Source organism: Cololabis saira, chromosome 15, assembly GCF_033807715.1.
Source record: "Cololabis saira isolate AMF1-May2022 chromosome 15, fColSai1.1, whole genome shotgun sequence".
NCBI lineage: Eukaryota > Metazoa > Chordata > Actinopteri > Beloniformes > Belonidae > Cololabis > Cololabis saira.
The window spans coordinates 13,537,394-13,552,123 of NC_084601.1; the positions used below are offsets into that span (position 1 = coordinate 13,537,394).

At 40.0% G+C, this 14,730-nt stretch overlaps 1 protein-coding gene across 2 annotated transcripts; it reads right to left on the minus strand.

Annotated features, from left to right (window-relative positions):
• Positions 1–1,802: 1,802 nt before the first annotated feature.
• smarcc1b (SWI/SNF related, matrix associated, actin dependent regulator of chromatin, subfamily c, member 1b) lies at positions 1,803–14,652 on the minus strand. 2 transcript variants are annotated; one of them, XM_061742645.1, is made up of 28 exons: positions 14,386–14,652; positions 12,175–12,294; positions 10,354–10,439; positions 10,175–10,256; positions 10,004–10,096; positions 9,783–9,852; positions 9,611–9,680; positions 8,012–8,087; positions 7,624–7,749; positions 7,417–7,490; positions 7,211–7,317; positions 7,067–7,126; positions 6,935–6,963; positions 6,685–6,800; positions 6,500–6,571; positions 6,307–6,420; positions 6,077–6,230; positions 5,860–5,970; positions 5,268–5,327; positions 4,896–5,154; positions 4,035–4,106; positions 3,918–3,958; positions 3,708–3,816; positions 3,481–3,623; positions 3,086–3,220; positions 2,757–2,889; positions 2,565–2,651; positions 1,803–2,263 (listed from the first exon to the last, which is right to left on the minus strand). In XM_061742645.1, the coding sequence occupies exons 1-28, from the start codon at positions 14,569–14,571 to the stop codon at positions 2,196–2,198; spliced, it is 2,853 nt and encodes a 950-aa protein (XP_061598629.1). In that variant the 5' UTR covers positions 14,572–14,652; the 3' UTR covers positions 1,803–2,195. The 2 variants fall into 2 exon arrangements, with proteins under 2 accessions (XP_061598629.1, XP_061598628.1); XM_061742644.1 differs by having other exon boundaries at positions 3,696–3,816.
• Positions 14,653–14,730: the final 78 nt, after the last annotated feature.

Consider the following 14,730-nt stretch of genomic DNA (forward strand, 5'->3'; position numbering starts at 1 on the left):
TTTAATTTAGCATTTTAACAATTCAGCATGTACTTCAACATATGTTAGTTGATCTTGTGGTTTTCTTCCAGAAACATCACCAGAGCTGCAATTCCTCATCATGGAAAATTCAACCGGTTATCAAATAGTTCACTTCTACTTCAACTTCCAGTAGTGGTGGTGTAGGTAATCCTGGTCCTTAAATCTCGCTGTACTGAATCATTTGGATGTTTCACTGCATCTGCACACCTCATGATGAGTGGATCATCAGCAGCTTGTGTCATAATATATGATTTACATGTATAATCATATTTCCATTTTGCCTGAATACATGTGATTTAAGTAAATAAAGACATTATTGCAACCATGTTCTTTTTATTTTATTGTTACAGTAACTGAAGGGGGAAAAAATCTACAATACAACATATCCTTCCATTCAGTATAGTAGAAGAGTTATAGAATAACATTAATCTATACATTAACATTATTTAAAGAGCAGTTATGTGCCCATAGCTGATGGGGATGCTATTATACTAAAATTAAACAACAGTCCACACTAACTACTGTTCTTTAAAGGCAGGGTAAGACATTTCTGGGGGACAACGTGTCTGTTAATATTTGAAACATCAGCAAAACAAGGAGAGCTCCCTCTTCCCTTGGTGCTCCCCAAGAAAATACACCATCAAATACTGTCTCATGGCTCTTTTGTCATCTATTATTGTCACACCCAAGCCCCAATCCTTCTCCCACCACACACACGAACCCTCCCCTTGTTGGTAATTGGTTGGAAAAAGTATTCACATGATAATAATGAAAAAAAAAAGTGTTTGCTGTATCTGATCATTAACATTGTAGTTGCACTTTTTCATATTTTTTTTTTGTTTTTTAAAGTTTAATTAACGGATGGTAATCATAAATATGCTACATTTTTCTTGGTGGGTGATAAAAAAAAAAAAAAAAAAAACTTTTTCTAACTTTCATAACTTAATAAGCCAAAATTGTAGTATAACCTCATAACAATATAAAAATGTTATTAAGTCAGTAACTCAGAATCTGTGTGGTTCTATATTGGCAGATAAGTGCACTTTCAAAGGTTTCTCCAGTGGGGAAAATCCAGGTAATTTGTAAAAACTTGACACATTAATGTCCTATAAAAGAACAAATATGGAAGTTATTTTTTTTTAAGTATCAATATTCATTTGTCACCTAAATTTTAGATGACTGACTTTAAACATAGATAAAATGTATTTTTGTTGTTTTATAGAAATGAACAAGCCTGCTGCTAGATGCTATATTAGATTGAATTAAGACTCTAAGGACCTTTCTAACACCGTAGAATTTTTTTTCACTGCAGTTAATTTGACATGAATCAGCTGCTCCTGATTACATGATCGTGGTTTGTAAGTTTACAAAATACACCAATCAGACAGTTTTCTGATTATTCACAGAAAGATAGCAGCCGTTAGGACGACTTCTGAGTCACATGTAACGGATGGAAGAGCCTGGCGTTTTGCTATTGACACAAAGTTATCTTCTTCCTTTTTTGAAAATTATCATCTTCACCGTTAGATCAATTTTAACTCAGTTTGTCATTTTGAATCACCAGATTTATTCAAATTAAAAAAAAGAAACATTTTTAAATGTTTTTCCTGTTTTTATTTGCACTTTTCTATAAATGATTAATGCATACAACTTCTTGTGAAATTGGATTTTACTTGCCATGTGTTGGTTATAGTTTCTTGACCGTGTTGGTCGGGACTTCGCTTTCGAGCAGCCATCCTTATTAGGACACTCCACTGACTCCATACAGTCTAACCCAATATACCAAACTGTAACCTCAATTCACATCTTATCCCCGCCTGTAACCCTGACCATGATCAGGCTTTAGCCTCCAACAACTGGCCACACGGTCAGTGATTGGACCAAAGAAAAACAGTAGTCACATTCATACACTCGAACCACCACCACGAGAGAGAAAACAGCATTCAGTTTCATATAAAAGCAACTTTAATGAGTTGAGTTCAGATTTATCAACTCTTGACATTAAAACACAAATAATTCACAGGCAATTGTATAAGGAAAACAACTTAAATTGTTGACTGGATGCACATAGTCTTCAATTATAATATGCAGTGGCTTCTGAACACTTGTGTGGGGTATTTGTCCTGGTTTAAGACACTTTTTTTTTTTGGGGTGCGTCTTGTGTTCAGGTCTGTTCAGTTGTGAGTAGAAGATGGAGGACCAGTTTGAGACGGTGCTATCCCATCAGGCTGTGAGGAGGGATCTGACACAGGAAAAGCAGATATATGTTCGGTTTTCTTGTCTGAATGGAAGTAACTAATAGAATTGTCTTGCTTTGCTGGAATTTTCTGTGTCAAATCAATATTCTCGTTTAATGACAAACAAAACAACAATACCCTGAGCAGACAGCTTAATGACGTGCATTTTTGCTGGTTACGGTTTGAGTGAAAGGGGTCGCACTTTTTAAAACAGCAGTCACAACACAGTTCATATTAATAACCCTAAGCCGGTTAAGTGTGAAAACACCCCTTAACCAGCATCAGTGCTGGTGAATAAATACTCACACATGCCGTTGGGAGCGCCAGGGTTTCGAGGGGTTATGGTCGGGGCATTTCCTCCACCAGGCATCATCCGGTTGGGTAAGGACTGGCCTAAAGAAGTAGACTTAAAATGTCATAACCACAGATAACGTGTGTGGGATGTAGAAGCGTTGGCACGATCGCCAGGGGATATTTGTGTGCTTGTAATTTCCACACCTGAATGCTGCATTGTGTAACCCGGCTGGCTCTGCTGCTCCCTCTGCTGGCGAACCTTTATCTCTGCCTGCTTCAGTTGCTCAGTGTGGAAAGTCTGCCTCTCCTGCAGGAGCTGCTGCCGTTGCTGCTCCAACTGCAAACAAAGTATGATTTAAGATGAAAGATTTTACATTGTTTCTTCTGGAGAAACCCTGAAAGCAAGAAAAAAAAAAAAATCCTACATACAAAAGGAGCTCACTTTACAGAAAGATTGATATGAACGCAAAGACAAGTGCTAAGTGATTTAATCGTCGTTGATTTGGGCCACAGCAGACATGTTGTTCACTCACAGCCTCTTTCTCTCGGTCCATAATGGTTTCCAGTTCTTCAAAGTGTCTGAGCTTGATTTCCAACTTCTTCATCTGGGTCTCAACCAGGAGAGCCACGAGGGACTTGATCTTTCTTTCTTCTACTGCTGCCAAGTGCTGCAAAAAGGAGGGAAAAAAATAAAAACCGACAACAGTGAAGAAGATGATTGCGTTAATAATTTAGTAGAACTTTTTTTTTAAATGGAAATAACATATATTCATCATAATCTATGAGAACACTTGTTTATCTTCTAAATTCAATTTACTGTATATGCAAAGCAGTGGTTTCTAAGAGGCCTTCAACCTTTCAAAGTCTCTTCTTTCCTGTTTCCTGTCTCACATTACTGGTCGGTCCTTGAGTGCGAAACCAGATTTACCTTGGCTTTTGTCGCAGCTGAGGCCAGAGCAGCAGCTGCTGCTGTGGTAACGCTGCTTTCCACCAAGTCCAGCTCCATCATTCTCCTCCCATCGTCGCCATCTCCCTCCCGGCGGCCGATGCTGTCGTCATCATCTACCCTTCCTGGAACACAGAATTCATGTAGCCAGTCATGCATATGCACACGCACAGTTTGCTGTGTGTGTGCACACATACCGACACACGTACCGTCTCTCTCCTCTCCAAGCATATTTTCAGAGAGTCCTCTTTTGACTCCATCTGCCTCCATTTTTGAAACGCCAGGTTCCATTTTGACCCCATCCACCCTTAATGGGAGCTGAAACGTATTTGAATGTACACATGAACAGACACTCGAGCAGGTTTAATTCTCTAACATATTCAATGATTAAGAGTATTTAAGATGTACTGATGTGCAACCTGATAGGGCTCGGAGTCCAGTTTTTCAGCATCCATTAGATCTATAAGAAAATAGTCAAATTGAATAACAGAAGCAGGATTGAGTTTGCATCGTGTATTTATGTATTTCAATCTTGCCTGTTTTTTCTGACTGGCTGGATACTTCAGATGCTTTATCTCCTGCCTCCTCCTGCACTTTGGAAAACTCCTCTGAAGACAAAAGAGAACAGTCACCTTACTGAACAATCACAGCACCATCATCATCATCACCTATAGAGGGAATGCGCATGATGTCGCAGATGCAACTTCACAGCGGGGTACGCCCACTGAGTGGCAGAAAGACTGAGTGGCAGCGTAAACTTTCAGTTTGAGCACACGAAAACATCTAAAATGGGAAAGAGCTGTTGTGCGATCGACTGTACTCATAGATTTAGCAAGAAATCGGAGTTATCGTTTTACATAGTGCCGAAAAATAAGCTTAAGACAAATGGATCGCTGCAATTCACAGAAACAACTGGATTCCAGGCACCGAAACGTGGATTTGTGGTTCCCATTTTGTATCAGGTAATGTTGGATTTTTGGGTAGCTAACGTTAAATGGTCAAATCATAAAGTTCGGTGTCCTCATCACTTTAATTTCTACAACAAATCCAGCCTTGAAGTCGGACCAAGCGTCAAGACTTTTGTATTCCTTCAAGCTTTGCTTCGTGTATTTCCCCGGCGTAGAAATTAAGTACATATAAATATCAGGAAACTCGATCCGTGGCCAAATATTAATGTCCATGGACCACTGGTTCTTGGGGAAACTGTACGGGTCACTGTCAAGTCCAACTGCCTTTAATTTAAGCCGATAATCGGCTGTTATCCCGTCTTCTCCACAGTTTCCCCTACTAGTTGCAGCCATTTTTGCCACTCAGTGCGAGTGAGGGGTGGGAGTGGGAAAGTGACGTCAATGCAGACCCTCTATACTACACCCCCCACTCCCACCCTGAAGTCTCACCCAGTGCAGCTTTAGCTGCAGCCGATGCCACGCGTGGATCCACCACAGACGCCAGGAAGGCCACAGTGCTCATAACGGGGTTCTCCGATTGGCTGAAAGGCACGGGCTGAAACGCCAGCGGACCCAGAGAGGCTGATGAGTCCTCCAGGTAGGGATCCTCTATTGGCAGACGGAGGAAGTGGAGAATACATTCGTCCTGTGTTCTGGAGCCCACGTGCTCCGACACTTTGTTCCAGTCATCTCTGTAGACCTCCAGGGCCTGAGAAAGACCAAAGATAACCAGAAAAACTTAGATTATGCAAATTATTGTCTAAAAATAAACCTAAAAGGAATGGTATCTGTTAGAAAAGAAAGTATAAATGATTGTTTTACCTCCAATAACAAGAGTGTCTCCTGCTCTGTCCATTCCCTTCCTGCATTTGCTCCTTTAGTCTGAGAAAAGTATCATCAAAACAGTTAGACTAGTAATATGCCTCAGTCTTTTTATTAAAAATGATGACACAAATGTTTGCAGCTCTTTAACGTAGAACACCATCTCTACGAAGTTGTTAAATTTAGACCATTGATTAAAAAACTATTTCAAAGAGATGTGGACTCCTCGTGCACTATTTATCAAATCCTGTAGTGTATCAAGTTTAGAAGCTGTTTCTGCAAAGCCACATGTGATCAAAAGAGCTCCAGAGTAAATAAAATGGACTAGTCATAGAGAACAGCCCTAATATAAATCCATCAGAAAGGTGCAGGAACGTTAGGAGTAGGCAAATCAACAGTTTCTTATATTTAGACGTAAAAAAAAAAGCAGTGAACTAGAAAAGAACCTCTTTGGTTCCGAAAAAAGAAAGGCAGTTCATTTATTCCATATAACAGTAAATGTTTAGATTGCTGTAATTTGATGAATGGAGCAAGGGGGCGCCGTCATAAACGGATGTCATTTTCTGTGTGCACAATTGTCGCTGCGTGAGACCTTCGGATGTTTCCTGGCGTAGATGTCAGAGCGCAGCCCAAAGTTCTGGCACTCTGCAGGTTTCTCTCGGCTCTTCTCTGGGAAATACAACATGTGCTGGGAGGCCGACACCTGCCAAGTGTGAGCAGAAGAGTTAATCAAACGACACAGGCTGCGTTTCCAATTTGTCTGAGTGCAGCTGGTGTTGTGAACTCTGTGTGAAAACAACCACACAAACCTGTAGGGGTTTGTGTTGTAGCGGAGCCAGTCCGGCGGGTGTGTCAGCCAGGACGTTGAAATGAGGTGTGGGAGGAGGTCCCATGGGGAGGGGTCTGCTCTCTGCGTCCACTTGGTAGTTGATCAAACCCCACTGCTCCAAAAAAGCATGAACCCTGGACACAAAGGATTCTTTTTTTTATGATACTCATTCCGCTCTCCGAGGCAGACACTGGTACGGCCAAATCTTACCTTATGAGTGAGCAAACGTCTCCCGTGAGGTTACGTCTGCAGGACGTTGAGCTCAGGTATTCCTGGGGGTTCAGTCGGTACGTGTCCATCATGAAGTTACGATATGCAATATAGCTGGAAGGCAAAGTGAAGCTCACACTGATGCACTCTCCATCATCTCCACACATGACTGTATCTGAACATCAGGACTTACATTTCAGGAGATTTTGATTTGTTCTTTCCATTGAAAAATTCTGGCAGTGCACGTTTCTCTATTGCATGAATACTGAGGGGAAAAAAACCCAACAAAAAACACACAATGAGCCAAAATTATGATTCAGCTCAGAGGGATAAATGTATTCAATACACCAGTCAGTGTGAATAAAGACGTTCAGTTACCTGTTGTAATTGAACCAAGACGTGTAGCTTGGTATAATAATGTGATGGGTTTGTTCAGTGATGTTTTCCTCGCCCTCTGATAGGCGTGGGATGTCACCTCTTCCTTCCTCATCGTCCTAAAACCACACACACACACGCTAACTTTATTTACACAGTTACAATACGAAAAACACATGTTAGTTATTGTTATCAGAATTATTTGTTTCTCTGCAGTTAGAAATGTTAGAACTGAGAAGATTGGCATATTTACCCTTCCTGGAAAATCATCTTCCTGATCATCTAAAGAAAAATAAAGAGGGAAAAATCAATGTACCTACTGTACAGATCGATAAATTCACAAGTGAAAACTCTTTTCTCTTCTTTCTTCATAAGACAAGCTTACCAAGGTCAGCCATGATCCCTCCTTTCACCGGAGTATTCTCGCTGTCTTTTTTCAGGTTCACTACACAGACATTGTAAGAAATTCATTAAAAAAATGTAATTATGTTTCATGCATCTTTAATCGTATATGGGTGTTGTGTTTTACCATTCTTGGGTAGTACAACCTCCTCCATGTTGGGCACAGGAGTGGGGTCCTCCATATCTTTAGTCAGGTCTCCCTCTAGTTCTTCTTCCTGTTGCCCACGCCTTCTCCTGCATAAACCAAGACACACGTAAACGTTTTCCTTCCCAAGTCTTGCACTGGGATGTTAAATCAAAAGCACAACCCTGAAGTAAACATTTTAGTCGTACCCTTTCTTTCCTTTCTTCCTGCCTTCAGAGGAAATGGGAGAGGGTGAACGTCTTCTCTTTTTGGACTTTGAGTCCTGCAAAAATAAGAGAGGGTCCACTTCCTGATTAACCTTCTGTTGTTGATTTAAATATTACACTTGCATTGTGTATAAATATAAATGGCTTTTATAAGCCCTAAAGACCAAAAAAAGCAACAGCCTCACATACCTGGTCTTCCTGCAGGTGAATCTGCCGACGAAGGACCACTGGTACATTCCTCTCATTTACATGATAGTCCTCCTCATTCATCCACTCATTGAAGATATCTGCATCCAGAACCCAACCAGCATGAACCTAGTGAAAACACACACACCTAATCAAACTTTCAATCTGGCGGAGGTTAGAATGTGTTTTTTTTTTAAAAAGAAGAGCTTTCCATGAAATGTTCACTTTCCGAACTATAAAATGTTTATGAAAAGTTTAATAAATCAAATGCACACAGAAGTACAGCTGGTCTAGTAATATTTCAGCCATCTGTAAATATCACAATCCTCAAATTGTTCAGCATTATGAAGCAGAACAGCAGCGTGACTGTAATGTGTAGTGCCATACTCACCCTCCATGGTCTCTCTGTGTGTAGCAGCTCTTCCACCTCTCCTTCAACATCACTTGAAGACAGCCAACTGTCATAACTGCTCAAAAGAAAGGTCAGGACTTCAGGGCATGTATTTATGGTTTTCTCAGTGTGCTTTTTGCTGAGTTTCAACAGTTATTCCTGTCTTGGATTTTTTCCAGAAAAAAGTTTCAGAACTGGTTTAGAGCCAGCGCCTAAGTTCTTCTTTCTTTTTTTTTTTTGACAGCCAACTGTGAAAGAATTTGTTCAGAGCCAGAAAATGTGGGGCAACTTTGTCCCCAAAAACTCTGCTGAGCTGATCACAACCACTTTTACATGTGAAGCTAGTACAGAATAAATTAATATTTCTTCTGTAACATATGTATTTATATACTTATGTTACACACATAGTAGGGGTGGGTTAAAAATATCGATATTTTATCGATATGCATGTGTAGGAACGATTATCGATACATAAATCCAAGTATCGATTTAAATATTTGTTTTTTTTTTTATCCCGATTTTTTCCCCCATTTTATCACCCAGGCCCTGCACTGAGCTCAAGTCTCCTCCTTACTTGAGGAGTGAGCAGCTTCTTTTCACCAGGCAGGGTGGGGTTTCTCTGGCCGGACGTGGCGCGTGGAAGGATCATGTTATTCCCTTATTGTAACCAGAATATCGAATCGTATCGTATCGGAAATCGTATCGTCTTGGGACCTAGTGTATCGGAATTGTATCGTATCGGGAGGTCAGTGATGATACCCAGCTCTAACACATAGTACAGGATAGTTGTGCAAATTATTATGTTGCGGTACCGTATATACAGATGAGTGCTACATAAAGTGCATTTATGCAGTATTACTCAATGCATTATTGCCTAAAATGAATGAGCAATAAGTGATGGTGAGGATGAGACGGTAGCTTGTGGGGGGGTTTTAAAGTCAGGCCACAGGCAGGAATGACTTCCTGTGGCACTCTTTGGTGCATCTTGGGGGAATATTATGTAATTGTATTTGTGAATATTTCTAATTTTTGAATCTTGTTGATGTGCTTCATAAAGTGCCATTCACAGCAACTATTCTGAATTAAATTCCAAAAACAATGGTTGATTATTTTGCACACATTGTTGAGTGCTTGATTATCTGACTGGCAGACTGCATTCGCTTTGAAGGAAAACAAGGTAAACAATGTGATATCTGTGTCGTTTGTGCACAACAGTGCACAAAAAAACCTAAAGGGAGGACCAGACCACTTTGGGGAAAAAAGTATTAACATGACTATGTACTGACTCTGTGTATTTGGAAAACTAAACCAGTTCTGAAAATGTGCCAAAATTGAAGCCGCTCTGATCTGACTCCAGCATATATCCAGCACCAGCACCTGGCTCAAGTTGGTAAAAAAAAAAAGCACTTGAAATCTGTGGAACCAGTCCTCTTGCAGAAAATTAGCATATTTTGAGTGCAGCACCACTTCTACAATTTATTCAGAGATGTAATTTGTTTTCACAGGTTCACTTCTTCTTATGCTGATGCTGAATATTGTTCAGAAATGCAAACCATCACAGTTCATACCTGGTTGAAAATCAATGTGCCTGTGCATTACCTGTCAGGATGCATCCCCCAGTGTACCAGGACATGCGTGTCTTTTCTCATAACAGGACGCATCCACTCATCTGAAAATAGATGTGCAGGAACAATGTAATCTGCATACGTTTGCATTTTGTAATATAATAAAAGCAAAAACAACTTGTACACTTGAACCAACTTCAACGTACCCTCCTCTGTGGAACCAGGTGATGTTGAAACATGATGGCTGGCAATTGTTCTGTCATCTGTGATGGAACCCTATGGAGCGACAAAAATTTAGAGGGTAGCACTGATATGGAGCTTCATTATCAAATATACACTCAGCTGAGTTACTTAAAACAAGGAGCATCTTCTGATTCTTCACTATCATTAAGTATCTCTCCACTCATTACCATCAGCAGCACTTTACCTGGTGTTTGGTGATGATACCAGTCAGTCGGCTGGCCAGCTCTTGATCCACATTAGCGTCCAGATATACCACAGGCAGAGTCATACAGTTGTTCTAGTGACACAACAATTCAGATTCAAATCACTACACTGTTTGAATGACTATGTATGCATTTACAAGAGTCTTTCATACCTGGATTAGAGTTTTTTCAATAGCCCCAAACATTTCTATGTTCCTCTCAGTTCTGGATGGATTTTGTAAGTCAAACCTTCGCCTGTAAGAAAGGAAACAAAGTGTCAAGCCATTTCAGCAAAGGTTTGTGACAGAAGCCAGTGTAAAGGAGCAGGAGTGGATGGTGCTTCGCTACCCACCAGCCCTGTTCAACCTTGAACTTGTAAGCAGTGCCGAGAATGTGGCAGAGTCCACCTCCTGCTCGAAAGTCCGTGAAGCAATGAGCCTGCATAGAGGTGATCCCGTCAACACTGATGTTTCTCTAGCACAATCTTATTATATGATATCACAATAAAGCTATAATAACCATCGTCTTCTTCTTCTTCTTCTTCTTCTCCTTTTCTGTTTTATTGGCAGGTTCCAAACAACTTTAAGGTGCATACCGTCACCTTCTGTACAAGAGTGTGTAAAATAATTTCATTTAGCCTGTTTTTAAATTCTATTTATCAACCTAGTGTCTTTTAAGAAATTAATTAGTGCCTTTCTGGTGATTTTAACCCCTTCTCCCTCTGTTCCCAGTATCCCCCTCAAATTCCACTCACGTCCTGCCTCTCTGACTTTGTCCTGTAGCCTTTCTCTTTCTATTTCATATCTGTTGCAATACATTAGAATATGTTCACTGTTTTCTTTTATTCCACAGTTCTCACAATTATCATTGTCCCTTTTTTCCATAACATACAAAGTGCCATTTAATCCTGTGTGGTCCAGTGTGAGTCTTGTTATGACTATTTCCTCCCTTCTGTTCCTTTCTGTATAATTATTTGTTATGATAGACTTTTGTATTTTGTGACATCCCTGTCCTTTCTGATCTTCCTCCCACCTTTTCTGCCATATTTCCATTCCTTTCTTCTTTATTACTGCTTTACCTTCTCCTTTCCTAGTGGAACTGGTATTGTTATTTCCTTTTGCAATGCCATTTTTGCTAATTTATCAGCACCCTCATTCCCTGTTACTCCCTCATGTGCTGGTACCCAAAAGAACTGAACATCTATGCCACATCTGTGTAATCTTAATAAACTATGATAAATATCTATGAGTAAGTCTTTTCTGCAAGTTGTTGTTGATTGTATACTTTCCAATACAGCTATTGGATCTGTGCATACCACCACCTTATCAGGTTTGACCTCTTCCACCCACTGTAACCCAATAAAGACTGCCTGTCGTGCCAAAAAGTGATTGCTTGCCAGAATGTGATTTCTGGCCGCGGGAGCGCGAACAGCAGCCCGTTGAGCGATAGCGCTAAAACGTCAGATTTTCAGATTATGAAGCTCAAGAATGAGATCAAGTCATATTTAGGCAGAAACAACTTTTCATTAACTGTATTTGGCCTTCAATCAATTTTTGGCAGGTGAAAATGCCTACTTTGTGTTGTAATGGTCCTTTAAAAGAGTTAATATTCTCTATGCATAATGTGCAATATTCCTTAATCATCTATGTGCAAAATTCTTCTATCCAGTCAAGTGCAATATTCTTCCACTTATTCATGTACATTATTATTCTCTCATTTTTTTTATAGTGTATATATATATTTATGTTTCCTGTTTCCCATTTTGTTGTTTACAGTCTTGACTTGTTTACATAGTTTTTGCATGTGTGCACTTTTACGGAGCTGCTGCCTAATCTCATTGTACCAGTATAATGATAATAAAGGCTTTCTATTCTATTCTATTCTATTAAAAGCAATCCTGTAAGCTCTAGTGTTTATATTATGAAGCCCAAGAATGAGATCAAATCATATTTAGGTAGAAACAACCTTTCATTAACTTTATTTGGCCTTCAATCAATTTTCAGGGGAGATATCAGATTCTGGCAGGCAATCCCTTTTTGGCACGACACCACCATTTCTGCTTTATATACTGATAGTTGATTAGATAATCTTTTGGAGACTATAATAACCATTCTGAAAGCTAAAGATTTAAAAAGTGCCCCTAAGAATGATGCAAAGTAAAAGACAGACTCACGGGAAGTTTAGTGAGAGCGGGACTGACGGCTTGTCTGCCAAACGCATCTTCATGAAACTGCAGCAGCTGCAGCGCGACTGCAGCCAGGACCTGGCAGGACGGAGCCTCCGCCTGCACGAACTGACAGACAAGCACACACATTCAAAGCAAAATGAGGATATTTAAAGACAAATCTTTGTATTTAGTGTAACGTCTCTACCAACAAGGACAAGAATTGTCACGCAACTATTATTACCCATTTTAGATTATGCTGATGTTGTTTACCAGAACACCTATGAATCACATCTTCAACCTCTCAATGTCATTTACAACAGTCTCTGTAGATTTGTGTTAAGGTGCCCATATCGAACTCACCACTGCTCCATGTATCAATCACTAAACTGGTTACCCTTCAGCTCAAGAAGACAATACCACTGGCACCAACTCATATTCAAATGTATCCACTTTAGTTGTCCTTCTTACTTAAAACAATATCTGATTCCATATACATCCTTATATTCTCTCAGAAACACTCAGCAACCCTTCTTTTTCGTTCCTTTAACCTTTAAAGAAATTGTCAGACGTGCTTTTAAGTTCAAGGCCCCATCAGATTGGAACAACTTACCCATTAATATAAGAAAACTTAATTCATTACACCTCTTTAAAAACTCACTATATTCCAACCTCAATAAACCATGTAGTTGCCTCTTGTGGTATTGCCTTCTCATTTTATTTTTATGTATTTATTTTATAAATATAATGTATCTATTTCTTCATATATTGTATCATAATGATGATGACAATGACTATTATTAATATTAATATTGTTGTTTTTATTTAACCTTTATTTAACCAGGCAAGCAATTTAAGAACACATTTCTTATTTACAAGTGCAGCCTAGGGGGGTAAGGGGAGGGAGCTAAGATGAAAAAAAAACAAAGTTATATAAATACACAAAAATACATTAAAACACAATACAAAAGATAAAACAATTAATCAAGTAAAACAGTCAGTATGCATGAAGGAGGACTAAAGGCAAGTGCAGGAGTCGGTTGTACTTAATAAAAGATGTAGTTTGAAGGTGGAGATGGAAGTGAGAACAGAAAGTTTAAGGGTATTTTGTAAGGTGTTCCAATCAGAGGCTGCAGCGAACCGGAAGGCATTGCGCCCAAAGGTGGTGCGGACTTTGGGGATGGAGAGATTGATGAAGGCGCTGGACCTTAGAGTGCGGGCAGGTTGTGAGAGGTGCAGAAGAGAGGAGAGGTAGGGAGGAGTAATGCCGAGGATAGATTTGTAGATGAGCAGAAACCAGTGATGGAGCCGTCTGGTGTGAAGGGAGGTCCAGTCTACCAGGTTATAGAGGTCGCAGTGGTGAGTGGTGAAAGGAGCCCCAGTTGCAAAACGGATGGCGGAATGATGGAGTGGGTCCAGTTTACTGAGAGTAGAGTGAGGTGCGATTCTATAAATGGTGTCACCGTAGTCAAAAATGGGCAGAATGGTCATTTTGACGAGTGTGTGTTTGGCTGCACGGGTGAAGGAGGCCTTGTTCCGGTAGAGAAAGCTCAGACGAGCTTTGACTTTTGACTGTAGGTGTTTGATGTGGGTGGAGAAAGAAAGGGACGAGTCCAACCAGAGGCCAAGGTTTTTGTTTTTGTTTTTGTTGCTATTACTGCATTATATGCAGTGTTTACTTGTGTTCTTCGGGTGTAGTAGGTCTTGGGGACTGGTGTGTGAGAGCCTTATGTATTATGTACAGGACTGTCTCAGAAAATTAGAATATTGTGATTTTCTGTAATGCAATTACAAAAACAAAAATGTCATACATTCTGGATTCATTACAAATCAACTGAAATATTGCAAGCCTTTTATTATTTTAATATAGCTGATCATGGTTTACAACTGAAGAAAACTCAAATATCCTATCTCAAAAAATTAGAATATTCTGGGAATCTTAATCTTAATCTTAAACCATAATCAGCACTATTAAAATAATAAAAGGCTTGCAATATTTCAGTTGATTTGTAATGAATCCAGAATGTATGACATTTTTGTTTTTGTAATTGCATTACAGAAAATCACAATATTCTAATTTTCTGAGACAGTCCTGTATGTTGTATGTAACTGTTTTGTATTGTGTTGTATGTTTTTTGTTGATTCATCTCAAGGGGCTATCCATTAATACATTTACTTAACGTGTTCCAGTTTTGGGGGAGATCTCCGCCGCCAAACTACCTTTTTGTAGTGTTTCCCCCCGAGCCACTGCCGCGCCACCTCCAGCTGAGCTAGGGTGTCCGCGCTCTCCCAGAACCACGCCGCGGGGCTGCTCTCTCTTCTCTGCTGTGCAAATGTCCCCGGGGTCGCCTGGCTGGTCCCAGGAAAGGCGAGGTTCGTGGATATTGTTCCAGACATTGTAGCCATAACAAAAACACGAGTTTGTTATCAATCCTTGGTGCAAACTGGCTAGCAGCGTCGCTAGCGTTTGGGTTCTCGCCTTCTCTCGCGAGACTCTACCTGAGTTTCAAAGTAAGAGTTTGTTTTGTTTTTTTTCTTTTTACGTTCTCACTTCTCTTTCATTGT